The sequence below is a fragment of the Patagioenas fasciata genome, chromosome 13 (genome assembly GCF_037038585.1).
Source record: "Patagioenas fasciata isolate bPatFas1 chromosome 13, bPatFas1.hap1, whole genome shotgun sequence".
NCBI classification, from domain to species: domain Eukaryota; kingdom Metazoa; phylum Chordata; class Aves; order Columbiformes; family Columbidae; genus Patagioenas; species Patagioenas fasciata.
Window position 1 is genome coordinate 7963671 of NC_092532.1, and position 17584 is coordinate 7981254.

The following is a 17584-nucleotide window of genomic DNA, read 5'->3' on the forward strand; positions in this document are numbered from 1 at the left end:
ATATTTCTATTGATTTTACTGAATCCACAGAGGGGTCAGCGTGAATGAGAGCTGTGACACTGCCCTGACCCCGCCGCTGTAATCAGCCCAAACCTCAGCAGAGCACAAACAAGTCCTCAGAGGGGAAGTTCTCATGAGTTTTTGTGTAGACATGTCTTCACTAGACGAACTCACATTTTATAGAATCATCTACAGATAACCTTAAGAAAGCTGGTACAGAAGTGTTGGGTTACCTCTTTTAAAAGTACTTATATCATTGGCCAGATATGGTTTCTGAAGTTGGGTTTAGTGATGGCCTCAGATCCACGGGAAGATTCCACCCATGAGCATGGGGAAGTGCCACATCCAGCTTCCACCCACTTGACCACCTCCAAGTACAGAATGGTCCACATTAAAGCCCCAGGTCCAACCATCCTCCAGCTCCAGGAACACTGGAACCCAACTGCAGATTTTACAGCCATATCCTAGAACTTAATCACAGCAAACACAGTGACAGTTCAGGAAAACCGCAGGTTTTGGGAGCCAAGGGAAGCTGCTGATCCCCAGGGCAGAGGCAGGAGGGTGAGGTGAAGGGTCAGGCCACCACAGAGGACTCTTAGGAAGAAGCATCTCATTGTCACATGAAGGAGTCCACACAGACGTGGTGCTTAGGGATCCCTGGGAGTATTATTATTACCCTCGTCTGTCTTTTAACTTCCAGATGAAATTTAGAATGGCTCTTATTTATGCGTCCATCTAAATGAGAGGGTCTGGAGAAGCAAAGTAAACGCCCACCCATCTATTTTTTTTCACTTTGCACATACCAAAGCCAGAGCAAAATTGTGCAGCTTCTTGGATTATCTACCCTACATCCATAACTCTCCAGAATTTCAGTGACATATTTTTTGGATGTTCCCTTTCAGAAGACAAGTGTTCAAAGGCAATTTAAGTTATTCCTGATGTATTTCAAAAGTGATCTAAACCAAAATCTACCTTCAGGTTTAGCCTTCAGCCGACAAGGAACCGCGCGTTATCTCAGCAGTTATACATATCTCTCACCTCCAAAATCAGGGTATGTCCCACGCTCCACTGTGCCAATTCTGCCCTCTGTCCTGAAGACAGTTCTTTCTATTTTCTGCTTGTATGTTAAGCAATTAAAATACTTCATATTCAGCAAGATATTAATCTTAATATTGTCCTAATTTGTTTTGTCTTTTTCTGCCTCTCATGCAGAAATCAGTCTTGACAATAGCCACTGAGATAAGGACAGTAACCAGCAAGCTTCACAATGAACCATCATATACACTATTTTAGTTTGTCAAAACAATTAGTGTTCAGTTTGGCTTTATTCAGTTAAATCTGCAGTGACTGATCAGTATAAATTATGTATTAGGCTGCCCAGCTGTACTTGTTTATTCATGCATGGACTTGAAGAATTTTCATTTTCTCAGTACAAAAAAGCAACCGCCAAAAAATCCCCCCGTGTTCTAAAATATAAAGGCACTTTCTTCTCAGCCACATTTCTGCTTCATGTTTTTGAAGTTGCTTTATCCTTACCCTTCTTAGAACATTATTCTTCTTTTCCAGAATGATACTCCAATGCTTATTTCAATTAACCTATTATTTCATTCGCAGTTATCGGCAGCTCCATTTGCATCGGTGGGAAGCACGTACTGTTACTTTCACCCCTTGCAATTACCTCTCGAGCAAAGCAATATCAGAGCTAAACCAAATGATGTTGATTTTAAAAGCATCCAAAATCCCATTGTAGGCTGCATTTGGACTCCTGCCTTGCTTGAAGAGGAGCTGCTCACAGAAATGTTTACAGTAAAGCCTCACACTCCTCACTCTCAAGAACAAAATTTGGTGAATCAAGAGAGATCGTTTTCCAGTTTTGCTCTTGTTTATAGTCATGCAGTCCTCGCTAGGATGACTGAAGGCAACATGCACCATGGGGGTGGGATGATCCACTTGTATGTGGGGAGAGAGATGACACAGATTTAGATAAAGAAAAGTCCTCAGTGACCACATACAGCATCAGTTGCACTTCTCCAAGATGCAGTGTATGAGCAAAGTGGAAATCTGGCTGTTGAAGCTGTTTGACTGTGATGAAAAGAATGGTAAATCACACACTCCTTCCCCAAAGTTGCCCTCCACCAAGCTGAGTTCAAGAACTTGTTAACAGAAGGTTTATGCCAACATTTACAAATGGCAGAAAGATGTTTCAGCAGCTTTCGCATGGCAAGTCCAGTCGCTCAGTGACAGTCTGACAAGGCAAACGGTGGCATTTCTTGGAAGAACACAAAGACCTAGAGTTTGTGTCCTCCCGGGGAGTTGGGGAGCAACGTAGAACTTGGATTTGTTAATGGGAACACCATTTAATATCCCATGTTATAAGGGCAGTTAAAAGGATCGTCTGGGTGGTTCTTGGGCACGTGTAGAACAAAGTATACTACAGAAACACCTCCACAGGGCCAAGTGTTGAAAGTGGAGAAAGAGCTGGGTCACAAAAGGGTATTTCTCAAAGTTGGGCTCAGCTACAAGGTACCTGACAGGTAACAGATTTGCTTTCATGTTGATTACACACGACAAAGATCGACAAACACAATGTTTGCATTGATCTGCATTATGTCAGTTATAAAAGTGTTTTTGCACAGTGAATTCTGCCGCAGTTTCAGCAGCCACTGTACTCGTCACATCAACGAGGAGGGCAAGAGCCCCATATGCAACTTGCCAGCATACACACAGTGCCAGCAAAAGCTCCCATGAGCAGGATGAGCACACAGCTACTCTTGTTTCTTTCATCAAATAACATAAGAAACGTTCTGGTGAAAAGACAAAATTTTGCTGAATTAAGTGCTTTAGAACAAGTGGGTTTATTACTTTATAATTAGCATAATTTCCCCCATAGGGATTCTTGCAATTAAATAATTAGTAGTAATGTTACCCAAAGGTGTTCTTTAATGAATTTTCTAAAGTTATTGCCCCCATTAGCGACAACAGAAACGGCTGTTTTACACCGCCTGAGCGCTCCTTCTCATCAGGCTCCGGGCGATGTTCGAGGCTTCTGACACCCGACCCGAGCTCCGGGCCACCCTGTCAGCCCGGCGGGGCGGGCACGGCTCGGCCGCCGCGCTGCCCTCCTCGGCCCGGATGCCCCGACGGCGCGGACAGCCCGCTCCGCTGCCGGCCCCGCCGGAGGGACCGCGGCCGAGGAGAAGCCCCGTAAGCGCCCTGCCCCGCCTCGGGCCGCTACATCCCCGAGCCGACCTCCTCCGGGATGTACCGGGGCCCGCCGGCTGGAGGCGGAGCGCGCAGGGGCCGCGGGGGCGGCACCGCGGGCCGGGCACCCCTGGGCCGCCGCGCAGCGCTCGCGGCTCGGCAGCGCCACCCGTCGGGGAGCGCGGCGGCGGGCAGCGGCGGAGCGGGGCCGCGCCGCGGGGATCGGGCAGCGCCACGGCCGCGGGGGCTGCCCGCCCCCCACCCGCCTCCGCAGGGCACAGCCCTGGCCTGCCCGGGACAAGTGCCGCCGGGCCGGGGGGAGTTGCTTTGTTTGTTTTCTTTCTTTTTTTACCCTTTTTTTTTTTCTTAACATTTTTAATTGCCACTGCCAGGATATCGCGGCCGGCCGGGCCCGGGAGAGCCACGGAAGCCCCCGCCGCGGGGGGGGGAAATCCCCATTTACCTCCCGGGGATCTCGCCTCAAAGGCAAATTCGCAATATGTAAGTCGCTGGTTAAACAAGGGCATTTCAATTTGTTAATTGATGCAATTATGCCGTAGCGGTAATGGGCAGGCCGTGCTGCAGGCAGCCATCCATCACCTCCCCACTGACCTGCCACGGCCCCGCCCCCCATCCTCTCCTGTTGGGACCATTTCGGGTCCAAGAGAGAAGAATGGATGCCCCGCTAGCGCTCGTTAGGGAAGGAGGCTGCCGGGCTGCCCGCCGGCGGCTCCCGGCCCGATCTCAGCCGTGCCCCTGCCCGGGTCGGCAGCGCGCTGCGCGGGGCGAGGCCTGACCGCGCTCCCGCGGCTCCGGGCCGCCGCGAAGGGCGAGGGACCCGATGGGCCAGCACAACTAATAGGGTCGATTGCAAAAGCGGTGCCGTGTTGTACAGCAGAGCCCGGCCCCGCGGGTGGGAGCCGTGGTCAGCGGGAAGGGCCGGGGGCTGCGCCGGCCCCGAGCGCTCCTGCCCCAGTGCGCCCAGCGCGGCCGCGGCCCCTGCCCTGCGTTCTGCAGGGCCCCGCACTCCGAGGGTCACACTGCCGATATCCCCTCCTGTTATTTTTTTTCCCTCTTAAGTCAAGATTGCGTTTAAAAAAGAGCGAGAGAGAGGGATGGGGAGAGAGACCAACCGCAACGCACCTCCGGTCCCTGCCTTTGACGTGCATCACAGCACAACATTAAAACAACATGAAACAAGTGCTGGGAGCGGGCGCGGGGCGCTGCCTGCTCCTGCCCGCCGCTGCCTGCTCCTGCCGGCAGGGCCGTGACGTCACCCCGCTCCTCGCCCACCGATGAACGCTAAAGACCTATAGAGCAGAAAATAATACAACAAGCAAGCTCCGTATCTTGCAAGCCCTACGTGATTTTCACCCCCCTCTTTGAAAAAGCCCCTTTGCACTTAAACTCTCTATACATGTGGGGTGGCTTTTTAAACTCTCTCTATACAAACATATTTATTAAGAGCGATGGGAAGTGGGGGGTAGCCTATTTTTTTAATCCAGGCACCAATCCCCCGCCTCAGATGTCTGGCTGCTTTTCTTAAGTGCAATCATCTATAATTGAGGGGGAAAAAAAAAAAAAAAGCCATACGTGGAAATGTGTGTGTGAGAAGGTGCATCCTGAAGCAGGGTTTAGTTACAATCGATCTTGGGGGGAAAATATTGCCTATGGTCCAAAAATAAGGAGCAACTATGTCCTTCTCTCAGTTCGGATACCCCTACAGCACCACTTCACAGGTAAGGCGAGTGAGCAGCACTCACTTTTGTTCAGATTCTGCTGCTGCTGTCCAGATGTCTGTTTCCCCTCCCTTTTTTTCTTCCCTTTCCCTTACTTGGAGTCTTTTTTTAAAAGGGCACATCTGGAGCCTTTTTTTAAAAAATGTGCGTGTGTGTTTATGTCTCGTTTGTGTCGTGTTAGGCTTAAACAAGTAACTCGCAGTGTGCACAGCAAAGGTGTTTAGGAAACCGGTAACTCCCCCTCCCCCCCACCCCTTTCCACTGTTCAAGTGCAACAAACAAATAAATACAAAAATCCCGGCTGCGACTGATCTCCAAGCCCGCGGAGCTGCCCCACGGAGCTGCCCGCGGAGCGGCCGCGCTGCCGCCACCCGAGCACCCGCGGACGGTGCGGGCAGGGGGGACCCGGCGGGCGAGGGATTTCACCAGCGCTTCTGTAGGACCGCGCTGTGCCATTTTCCCCACCCTTCCTTCCCGGGTCGATCCTTTTCCTGTGTTTTATTAAGATCTGTCGGGAGGTTTTTTCCCCCGTACGATTTCCGAAGGACACCCCCCACCCACACCGACACCAATGCACCCTATATTAACTAAGTCGTCGCTATACAGTACCTCGAGTCACGATTTATTTGGATGGAATTATTTATACACCGTAATCACTGCAAGATGTGCCTCCCTCGCTTAGGAAGTTAACTGTCCCCTTGAACTTATTGAAATCAAATGTCTTCGATTGCGTTAGCTGAAATATTTACTGCTTTGTCTATTGTCAAATTAACTGTAATCGCAACTTCTTGCCTTTAAATCAGCACAAGCGGACGGAGCAGGGGGAGAAGGAATGAGCCGTATGGATGGATCTTTTGTCATTTTCGAGAGCAACTATTTCCTTAAAGTTTTGCCTGCTTGATTAATCGTGCCCCCTTCCCAGGGGCTCCCGCTTCCCATTCTGTTTATTTCCCGGTTTCTATAATTAGTTGCTTCAGCCCGGGCTCCCTATTCCCCTCCTCACCCCTCCTCCCCCGCACACAGACAGACGCGCACACGCTCCTAAATTTCCCCCGATGGGGCTGCCTCGACAGTCACTCGGCGCCGTCCCGCTCTCTCTTCTCCGCAGTTTTTCGTGCCCGCCAGCCCCAGCACGACCTGCTGCGAGGCCGCCCCCCGCTCCGGGCCGGATGCCTCCTCGGCGCCGGCCGCCGCCTCCCTCTGCTGCGCCCCGTACGAGAGCCGGCTGCTGGCGCCCGCCCGCGCCGAGCTCAATGCGGCGCTGGGCATGTACGGAGCCCCGTACGCTACCGGCCAGGGCTACGGCAACTACCTGCCCTACAGCGCCGAGCCCGCCGCGCTCTACACCGCGCTGGTGAGTGCCCGCCGGCTGGGGCAGCGCACCGTGTGGGGGGAGAGGAGGGTGCAACAGGCGGCAAATGCTGTGGTTTAGCGGGCGGGACGGGGGGCGGCCGAGGGACGCGGAACCGGCGCCGTCCCCTTGTCGGGACGAGAAGGGACTTGGGTGCCACGGAGAGCCGGGGCGGCGGGAGGACGGTGGGGCGGCAGGGTACTCCTCCTGCTCGACGCCAAACGCTGCCGCTTCCCTTGCAGAGCCCCCAGTACGAGATCAAGGACGGCGCCGGCACGTTGCACTCGGGAATCGCGCAGCCCGGTGCCTACTACTCCTACGATCATTCCTTGGGGCAGTACCAGTACGACAGGTAAAACCCCTTTGATCAGCGCCCGGCAGCATTAGCATCCCCCTGCGAGGCGGCGGCCGACATCAAACGGCGAGGGGCGGGGGGGCTCCGACCTAACAAACGTTGTACAAAAGAAACGAGGCGCCCCGGGAGCACCAGTCAGCTGAAATCAAACTTCGGCGGGCAGGGGCAGGTGGGCAGGGCCACAACGGTCTGTGGCGGGACCAGGCCGGGCCGGGGGTCTCCCGCCGCCCCCCCCATTCCTAACCATCTCCCAGCAGGTACGGGACGGTGGATTTCAGTGGGTCAGCCAGACGCAAAAATGCAACGCGCGAGACGACGAGCACCCTCAAGACCTGGTTGTACGAGCACCGCAAAAACCCCTACCCCACCAAAGGAGAGAAAATCATGTTGGCCATCATCACCAAAATGACCCTGACGCAAGTGTCCACTTGGTTTGCTAACGCCAGACGGAGGCTCAAGAAAGAAAACAAAATGACCTGGTCTCCCAAGAACAAAGCGGGGGAAGAGAGGAAAGAAGAAACCCCACGGGAAGAGGAGGAATACGGCAGGGAGAGCGAAGGTAGAGGTAGGCGGGATGGGCACCTCGAAGTGGCAGCCAAGTGTGGGCCCCGCCAACTTTCCCGCACCCGCACTAACTCCCTGCCACCCCTTCCTCCCCGCTGTGTGTCCAAGTAGAGCAGAAGAGCTGCAAGGAGGACAAGGAGATGCGGTTCAGTGACCTGGACGACCTGGAGGAGGAAGAGGAGGAGGAGGCGGGGAAGCCAGAGAAGGGCCTCTCCAGCTCCCTGCAGGAAGCCCCCAGCCTCGGCGCGGCGCTGCCTGAGGCGCCGCGGAGCGACTGCAGCCTGCCCGACCCCTTCCGCACCTTTCCCTGCGCCAAGGCCGCCGCCGCGGACTTCGTCCCCGCCGCCCTGGCCGGCCCGCTGCCGCCCTACGCGCCCGCGGAGAAGCCGCGCATCTGGTCGCTGGCGCGCACCGCCGGGGCCAGCGCGGCGCGCAGGGGCAGCCCCGAGGGCCGCGGCGCGGAGGGGGAGCTGCCCCTGCCCGCCAAGGCCTTCCGGAGCTCTGCTTTCAATCTGCAGCCGCTCCCGCGGAGCTGCGCTTCCCACCGCGGCCTGGGGGAGTCGTGCCAATACGCGGCGGCGGGCGAAGGTACCCGCGGCGGTGGGGCCGCGGGAACGGGGGGAACCGCGGGCCGGGCCGGGAGACAGGGCACGGCGTGAGCCCGCGTTCGTGCTGACACCCCCCGCCGGGCCCAGGTGTCAGGCGGGCTGCGACTGTGCTGTGACCCCCTCGGCGATGTAGACGCTGAGGCTTCCCCGCTCGAGCGGAACGGGCAGGGGAGAGCGGCGGGGCCGGGCCCACCGCGAGGCGCTTCTGTCTGTGCAGGCTTCGGGGAGGGGGCCAAGGGCGGCCCGGGAGGCGCCGAGCTGGGCGGGACCTGCCTGGACAGGCTGCGGACGGCGTTCCGCCCGGTGATGCGGAGGTGAGGTAGGTGACGGGCCGGCTGCCGGGGCCGACCTCACACGAAACGCAAGCCCGCCCGCCCGGCCCGGGGAGACACCGGGGCGGCAGCACTGCACGACCCCGGGAACGGCCGGCGGGACACAGCGGCCCCGGAGCCCGCACGGGAAACGCTCAACACCGTTTCTCTTTCCCGCAGGGCCGCCCGCCTCTTCTTGAGCGCTGGCGACGGGGCTCCCGCTGCAGAGAGGCTGCCGGCTTGAAACAACGAAAGAAACCTCTCCCCTTCCCGGCGATGACCTCCCCGCCCCGCAGGCATCACCCGCCGCTCTGCTTTCCCTGCCCTCGCCGGGGAAACGTCCCACCGCGGCACAACGTGCTGCTCACATGGGAGCCGGCGGGCGCGGCGGGCGGAGCTGCCGTGCCCGCGGGACCGGAGTGCCCCCCGCCGCCCGTTGGCCATTTGTTCAACACCCCTCATTAACGGTTTTGCCAAAAAAGACTATTACTTGCTCCCGCCCCCCGTCGTGGTTTGTTTTTTCTTTTCCTCCACTCCGCGCCTGCTCCGCCAAGGTGCGTGGGTTCGCGATTGCTCCGCGCCGTCCCGACGAAGATGGAGGACGAAGAGGAGCGGCGCAGGTTACGCCAAGCTGTTTATTTCCCGTGGCTGTACATAGATCTCGCTGAAAGTATTTTTCAGTCTCTAATTAACACGGATGAGCTGAACGCCATGAAGCCGAACCGTGACCCCGGCAGCTCTCCAACTGGGAGCCAGCGCAGCCCGGCCCGCCCCGGGCACCCGCCGCCCGCCCCGGGGCACGGCCGGGGCACCCCCGGGCAGCGAGTGCCGACCGGGTGGCGACGTGGGACGTTGTTAGTGGGTCACCGCCGTCAGTCAGTGAAAAGAGCAGTGCTGCACTTTACAGGACAGACGAGAAAAGGAAACCGTTTCTCTGCATTATTTCTGTTTAATTAAAAGTGTCATCAAACACACTGTGTTCAGACTAATAAACCAAGCAGGGATGAGGAAAGAATGTTTCTTTGTTCCTGTTTCTAGAAGCAGTGGCAATAATTTAAATTAATAACTGTGGTAATTAAGAGGTCATCTATAGATCAACCCGATATCTGCTATTTCCAAGTTCACCAGGGTCAACATTTACATTAAGTCATTTGTGGTCAATAGAGTCCAATAAATTCTGCCTTAATAAATCAGGGAAATCAATCTTGAATATCGAGTAGACCTCTATATGTTTACCAAAGGCTACCAAGACAAGTGGGGCTGCAGAGCTGTGAGTCCTCTGGGCTTGCGACCCGTGCAGCAGCTCGCAGGGGAAAGGAGAGGCTGCAGGTCAACACGGAGAGAGGCGCGGGGACTGCGCCCGGCTTCGGCCCCGCCGACAGCCGCCACCCCTCCCGCGCTGGGAACAGGAGCGGAGCAGCCACGGGCTGCAGGGCACCTGGCAAAACAGGCAAACTTTGTCAGGCTTTGCAGGAGCCGGGCCGGGGTGGGGAGGGAAAAGGTGGTGGGAGGGCGTTAAGTGCACACGAGAGCCAACGGGTAACGGAGCGGCCGGGAGCGGAGCGGGGTCCGGCCAGGAGCGGGGCTGGGCGCTCGGGGGGCCCCGCCGCAGACGCCCGGCCACAGGGCTTTCCCGTGCTCCGGAGGGTCCTGGGCAAGCGGCAGTGCAGAAGCCGCTGTCTGTTGCAGTGACCCGCAGCTTAGAGTAGTGGAAATTAAGCTGCGAAAAGATAAACATTATTTCAAGTCGGATTTGAAGGATTAGGACTTGTAATAAAGAGTATTAGGCCCTTTCGAAAGGTTCTTGCAAGGCGACTTTCCCCCCGCTCCTCGCCCACAGCAGAGGACAGGTACGATCTGCTCCATCAACGGTGCACCAGACCCCCGCGCTTGTTCGCAGGGGCCGGGCCGACCCCGCTCCTGGCCGTGTCCCGGCAGCCTTCACCCAGCGCGCAGGGGAGCGACCCAGCTCCCTCCGGCACCGTCGGAAGAGGCTCCCAGGGGAGGCAGCTCTGCAGCGGCCTTCTGGGTTGCCCACGGGGGCCGAATCCTGCACGGCGCCGCGGCCGGGAGCTGCCCCGAACTGCTGGCTCTGACCCCGGTCCCGGGCCCCGCCGGCCTCCGCGGGAGCGTCCCGAAGAGCCGCGAAGCCCCCGGGGATGGGAGATGCAGGCTTCGGCGTGTTTTTTAAGGCAGGCAGGAAGGTAACCTCCAGCGAGTCTTAGAGACTTTTATTTTTTATTTATTACTTTTACTCCCTTTTTATTAAAGGTCAAGCGAGCGAGATGCAGATTATCCCGCTCGCCCAGGACTCCCCTGCAATCTGTCACGCCAGCAAGATACGTATCGCAAATCTCTCAAAATATAATCTCCGGGAATCATATTCCGAATACTGTTTTGATTAAAAACCAGAGCTGGGATTGATGGAAAACTAATACCGGGAGCGGAGCCTGCAAGCGCCCAGGCACAGAACTAAAATAACGGGCTCGCCCGGGTATCAGAGGAACAAATTCAGCTTCTCCAATGCCATAATAAACATATTTAAACCGTCTTTTGGCTGGGCATTGCTACGAGCTAGGCTTTTTAATGCCGCTGAGCTCGGGAAAGCGAACCCGGGTTGTCGGCCGGAGCGGAGTAGCCCGGCTCTGCGGGCCACCGTTCGCTGGGGAACTCGGAGCCTGCTCCCCGCGGCGGTTCGAGGGTCCCGCAGCCCGTCCCGCCGCAAGCACCAGCACCCCTCGCCCTCAGTCCAAGTCTCCCCCCTTCCCTCAGCCCGCTGGGCCGCGCCTGGCACCGGCTGCTTCCCCCCAGCAGCCCCGCATCGCCCCCCAATTAGCAGCGGCGGGGGCAGGCGGGGGCGGCTGATTGACGCGTCCCCTGCTGGGGTGGGAAGTTTCTCAAACCCCGTTGCCGGGCTAATGGCCCCGAGCGGCTCCGGCGGGGCCGCGCACACTCCACTGCGCCCGCTCAAAGGCAGCGCGACCGCGGGGCCGCCGCCGCTGCCGCCCCGCTCACTAATGAAGTTTTGTCAAAGACAATTACGAGCTCGGCGGGGGCAGGAGGCCGCGATGAAAAGGCGGCTTTGTGCGGCCGAGACGGCGCGGCTCCCCCGGCCACCCCCGGCCCTTCCTGCGCCCCCGCGGTGACCCCCGCGCCCGGTCCCGCTCCCCGCGGGGACAGCGGCCCCAGGGCCCGGCCCACAGGTAACCGCAGAGACGGCCTGGTGCCAGCAATAAGCCTCCCGGAGCTAGACTGTATCATCCTGACGAACGGAGGAGCGAAACAGCCCCAGAAAGCAGGGGGCAGAGACAAGGGGCATCCCCAGCCCGCCCCTCTGCACCCGCACAATTTCGAGTGATGGTTTTCTGCCTCCTCTTCCCTCTGCAGCCGGGCTGCTGCAGTGGATCCCTGCTTTAACATTATTGCATTCAGGAAATATAAGAATTCATTTGAAAACTGGCCACCGAGCTGGGAAAATCTGCTTAAAGACACACCGTGGGGACATGGAGATCTCAGGGGGTGGCTGCCTTCAGCTGCAGCTGTGTGGAAGAACTGGACAATAACCATCTTTCACCACCTTCCCCACACTCCCAACACCAGTGTTGTCCTCCATCTCTGGTCCTCAGTCACCCAGATCCAGCACTTCACCTCTGACCCATCCCCAGCTGACATGAGTGGCACGGAACATGCTGGTTCTCCTGGAGAGCATGGGGAACCATTTGGCAAGTCATGAAAAGGTCTGGACAGCACAAGTAACCACCCAGGTCAGTGCTTCCCAGCCCTCTGAACATGGCACAACCCTCCTGTCAGGGCACAGGACAGAGGAAACCTTCCTTTGGTCCCACACCAGCACATGAGGACCACAGAGTGGCTGTGACACTGAAATGGTTTGGGACCCCTCACCCCCAGCTGGCTGGTACGTGACTGTCCCCTCAGACAGATGGTCTTGTCCCCCTCCAGGCTACCCATCCCACATTAAGGGGATTATTTTTATTGGCCTTGCAGCAACAAAAGCCTTGGAGATCCCTATTTAAAAGTGGGTACCGCATTACTTTTAGCATTACGTGGCTATTGAGATTATGAACCAATGGATTGGAACAATTAATTCAAAATAATTTCAAAGCTGTACGAGCAGCTCTGTGGGCCAGGTGTCATGTCAGGATCAAAGCATCTGTTAGGGGAAAATCATTTTTGCCATTGTAGTGCCTTTTTTTTTTTTTTTTTTTACCTACTGTTCATCTGAAAAGAAATTACAGGCCAGAACAGGTGGATAACATTCTGGAATGATTTAATGATTTATTTAATCTGGATTCTCTTTCAATCTACTTAGCAGGATGAATAATTTTTTTTTTCTTTTTTTTTTTTTTTAAGTCTGAATCCAAAAGCTGGGGTTTTTATCTGAGGAAGAGAAAATACCTTAACACAAGGCTCTGCTGCTGTCAAGGTGTACTCCTCACTGCCATTAGTAACCTGGTGGTAACATTTGCTCTTCTGCAGGGTCTGAGGGGAAAACCTCAAGAAAACTGAGCAGAAGATTTTCATTTTCTTCCTTGCCATCTTCCTGGTGCTTTAGATGTTATAAGCCCTTCTTGGGCCAGTGTCTGGGTAATAAAAGATCTGAGCATAGTGTTCAATTACTACTCCTTGAATCCAAATGTGCATTGGTTTAAGAACTCAGGTGACTGCTCTCTGGCTTTCCCTCTTAGGACAGCTTTGTGTATCCCTCCTTGGGAGCGCAAGTGGGGCTGTGGGGCCTGAGCAGATACACGAGGGACAGGACGAGGCCAGGAGCAATTCCTTCAGGCACATTCACCCTAGGCTGGCACCCTTTTCCTCAGCGAGCAGAGACCAACATGAGACTTTCCTTCTTGAGTAGACATGGTTTTTGCTAAAGACGGATTAGCAAAGTCATTGCCCACTTACTCATATGTGAATTTCTGACATTTGGTTTCAGCCAGAATAAGATATTTTACAGGAAAGATACTCTCAGGACCTGTAACATGCTGAAATTCATGGGATAACTTTCTGGATGGCTGGGTTTGGTGCTATGGTCCCACTGGAGTGGTAACGCAGACATGTAAAGTCTGACAGGAGCAGACTTAATGCTTTTAGATATGGGGGAAGGTTATAGCATGTAAGAGGGGCTGTAGTTATTGCTGCCAAGATGTTTCACACTCGTGTGCCTGTCCACTTTAGCTTAAGGGACCAAATTTAGGTAAACAGGTCTTAAAGTTGCTTTAAATCCATCAGACTCAGAATGTGCACCAGCAAAACTGTGGTGGCTTGGTTTGTTGTTCGTTTTTTTGTTTGGTTGGTGTTTTTTTTTTTTGGGGGGGGGGGGTGTTTTGTTTTGTTTCTGTTTTTGTTTTTTTAACCCAGCACAGCTCTAAGTGTGACTTCACTACCAGGCAAGTCCTGAGTTTATGCCACAGCACCAGCCCATTCATGGAGAGGCATATTTGGAAGAATTTCTGTATTACCAGAGAAGACAGCCAGGCTGGTGAACCTGCCAGCCCTGTCAGACTGCCTGAAGTGGCAGAGAAGGGACTGGACACAGTCACCTCTCAGCTCTCCTGGTGAAGGGCCCACACAAACTGGCCTCCAGAGTAAACACGAAACACATGAAAGCTAACTCAGTTTTTTTAACTGAACATAGCACAGGTTCCTCCATCCAGCTAGGATGACTCGTTCAAGTGGATTCACTTCTGAATTTTACATACACATGTCATCAATGCACAACATCTAAAAGATGCCCTTCACAGCCATCTGCTTAATGGAACATCTTACATCTATTCAACAGCTAAGAAACAAACAGCAACTGGAGCTCCCTCTTGCCACAACCGATCCCACTGTTGCTCACTACACGTAACAAAAAAATCAAGCATCCCCATCACTATGCTCAGGTTTTCTCTACATGAACACATGAGGCACAGTGGTAAGTAATGGGTCAGGTGTACAAGGAACCGGACAGTAAGGAACTCTGAGTCAGCAGCCTGCTGAGGATTCATGCTTCCCAGTTAAATCTTGTTTACATGACCATGTGCTTTGCAGCTCCACAGCCACCAGCTGCGATGTATCCTGGGGAGCCCTGACAACCTGCTCAACTGGTAAGAGAACAAGTGCTCCATGTACTGCAGGAGGGTAACTTGCTGCTAGCAGCACTCACACCTTCCTGCCAATGCTCTCTTGCAGTGTTTGCGGGAGCAGATCTTCCCTGGAGCTTGGTGCTGTGTGTGGAGCATGAGTCTCCCTCACAGTGCAGCTGCAGAGCAGCTCCCCAGAGCGAAAAGTGGGTCATTTGTTACCCCGCAGAACAACATGACAGACAAAGCTCTTTTGAGAAGTGTCACTGGCAGCAGAGCTGCGATCACGGACAATTCTGCTGCAGCACTTGTTCCAGCAGTAAACCAGTCTGCTGGTCCACAATCCAAAACCTGCAGTGACCAAGGCAGGACAGCTGATTTTCCCTCAAATAAGTACCCCAGAAGAACAGAAGCAGAAAAAACTGTGAGACATGTGGCATCAGCCCTGGGTACCACAGCCTGAGCATCACGTCACTGACACCCGGGACCCTTGCTGTTCTCAGGGCACTGCTTTATATTTACGAGTTTTCTCCTTTGTACATACAGGAAGATAATTCTGAAATGGCCCAAAGCCACTCGGGGAGAGAGGAGATGAATGAAGGAATCACTGCAGTATGAAGAAAAGACCTGAAACATGAACAGCCTGTACTGCCAAGAAATTAAGTGTCGAAGTTTACCCAGAGCAGCAGCAGTTCTGCTGCCCAGCCACCCCCTCAGCGTTTACTTGCCTGTTCCTTCCAAAAGAGGGGCCCAAAGCACTGCAGAGTAACCCCACTGTCAGAGGGGAAGGTGCTACCACCGACTCATGTATTTTCAGCTCTTTTACACTGCCGTTACTATGACTTCAGCAACTTCAATTTCAGCAAAATGTTTCTGTGATGTTACCGTTTAAAGAAAGAAAAGGGATAACACAGCAACCACATTGTGCATGTCGTATCAGCGGGTTCCTATTAAGCAAGTGGTTTTGTACTGAACCCCGACACACCACAGCCTCTGTGACTACGCGATGCGAAGCAGTGGCACACTGCGGCACACTTATCATCCGGAGCATGTAAAACCAACAGCGTAAAAATCTGTTTGCTAATTTGCTTACAAAACCAAGCACCACTGAAAGCAGGTGGGCTCCCATTGGTAGGGTCAGTCCCTTCTCCTCCTTTGACTCCAAGGCTGCAGTGACCACCCAGAGCTCCCCCAGCAAAGGGACATCGTTGTTGCAGACAGAGCTGTCTCCTCCTCAAATGATCTGAGCTCATGGGTTCTTCCAAGGGCTGCGCAAGCAAGGGTGTCCCACAGAGCCTTCTGCAAAGGCCTGTCAGCTCAGGAGCTCAGCAGCATTTACCAGTGCTGAACATCACATGTGATTTTTAAATCTTCGACTGATAGTGCACAGAGACACAGAAAGCTAGAGACTTAGAAAAACATAGCACAATTAGGGACTGACAGAATACAATGGTTCGTAAAAGTTAGAACAGGAGTAAGTTGTGTCTATCAAGAGAAATAATTTCTTAAAACACATGTCAAATTACTGGTTTTTAAACCAGATACTCACATGCTAAATATTTCAGCATTCAGAGTAATGTAGGTAATGCAGTAAGAGCTGCCGGAGCTGAGGGAAAGGTGGCTGCTACAGGTAGGATTTCCAGTTTCTCACCACCTGTCAGAGCAGAGCTGATACACCTTCTGCTTCCATCTCATCGTACCCTTGGCGAGTGCATCTCCGTGGAGACACTATATTCAGGGGTACATCTGCCTATCAAGGATTACAATTTACCTGTAGAAAAATCAATTGCCAGTAAAACTCTTCAAGTATCCTCCGGAATTCAGAAATATAACATATATTATTCTTCTCCCTGAACTTTCCCATAAAATATTGGCTTACTCAGTATTCTGTGGCAGGAAATGAATAAAACTTGTCCTAGTTCCTCTCAATTACAGCAATAATATAACCTCATTTTGTCTTCATACACATTTAAAACTCAGGCTACAAATATAAGACACGGTATTCCCTAAATGAAGTAGATGTAATTATAGTGTGGGAGTGTAGTCTCAGGGACAATAGTACTTAGAGCACAACTCCTAAAGATAATGACAAAGATGGTCTCTAGGTCACTTTTCACCCCAAATCCTGAGGCTGACCAAGGGCTGCACCAGGCTTCCAGCATGGCATTAAGATTGGTTCAACTTGCAAAGGCTCACAAATGGGATTTTAAGGGCTAAGAAGAACGAGGACACAGCAATGACTCAGTGATCCCCACTTCTTGGTAGAACTACACGCCCTCTTTGTAGAGAGATGCCCAAGTCTGGATGTGAAGGCTCCCTGGAGTGCAATGCAGTGCTTATGCACACCGCACCCTTCACTGCCAACCGGGGGGTCAGGCTGACACAGCCCATGAATCAAACCTGGAAGAATGATTACAAAATTAGCACCTCTTGAATTGTTATGAAATTCAGTGCAATATTTTTACGCACTGCAGTTTTCTAAGCTTCACTGATAAGCAGTGTTTTTCCCTCCTGGGAAAACTGTGACACAGTCTAGTGTTTTTTTTCTAGACTACTGTATGGATGTCACCAGAATTTCATTGCATGGACCTAAATTTCAGGTCTGTGCTTTGCTTATGGCAGCCCCGACAGCCCGGCCATGAGTGCAGCAGTCTGTGGAGGGATCTTGAACATCATCTGTCGCATGGTTAGTTCGCTCAGCTGCTCCCCAGAGACAACTCTGTGCACACTGTTTTCAGAACGTGCTGGTTTTTGTTCTCCAGAATAAAACTTTTGGCCTGATTTCTTATGGAAACAAAGCTCCTGTAATTGCTGTGGGAGAACACAGACATCTGCCCAGCATTGCATAAGTTCTTAAAATGAGTGGCATACCTCAGCCAGTCCACAGCATGAGGATGTGTGCGCTCTGGCCTCCATCTCAAATAAATAGAGAAAAAGGTTTCTCCCATCAACAACCAGAACAGTTTCAGAGCTGCCTACCTCTCTAGAGGAGCCCGGAGCAGCCATGCTCCTGACTTAGGCAAGATGCTGAAATGCCTGAAGTCCAGCGGGATTAATCCCAGCCTTGGGGTTCTACTGCGGCCACTTGAGCTGGTTAGGAACAGCTTGTTTGTTTCTTTTTTCTCTTACGCGCAACTGCTATGACTGATCACGCAAATCACAGCAGTGATGTGCACCATTGAAAACACAACCCAAAAGACATTTTTATACAAACTTGTGATGTGCGATATCAGGGAGGAAAGTATACTTGAAAGGACTAAAGTGATTTTTCAACAAGAACTGTTTGAGATAGAAAGTAGAGGAAAGACAGAGGAGAGCAAGAAATGAAGTCCCCCAAAACCAGCCGGTTTAACGAAATCTCTACTAGAGCTC

General features: G+C 53.5%; 1 protein-coding gene across 3 annotated transcripts; it reads left to right on the forward strand.

The window, feature by feature from the left end:
• The first annotated feature begins 4124 nt into the window (after positions 1 to 4124).
• On the forward strand, positions 4125 to 9339 carry IRX6 (iroquois homeobox 6). 3 transcript variants are annotated; one of them, XM_071814494.1, is made up of 8 exons: positions 4125 to 4940; positions 6049 to 6294; positions 6534 to 6643; positions 6901 to 6984; positions 7093 to 7211; positions 7319 to 7798; positions 8036 to 8132; positions 8310 to 9339. In XM_071814494.1, exons 1-8 carry the CDS (start codon positions 4896 to 4898, stop codon positions 8371 to 8373), a joined length of 1245 nt encoding a protein of 414 aa, XP_071670595.1. In that variant the 5' UTR covers positions 4125 to 4895; the 3' UTR covers positions 8374 to 9339. The 3 variants fall into 3 exon arrangements, with proteins under 3 accessions (XP_071670595.1, XP_071670594.1, XP_071670596.1); XM_071814493.1 differs by having other exon boundaries at positions 4137 to 4940; positions 6901 to 7211; XM_071814495.1 differs by having other exon boundaries at positions 4138 to 4940; positions 5744 to 6294; positions 6901 to 7211.
• The last annotated feature ends 8245 nt before the right edge of the window (positions 9340 to 17584 follow it).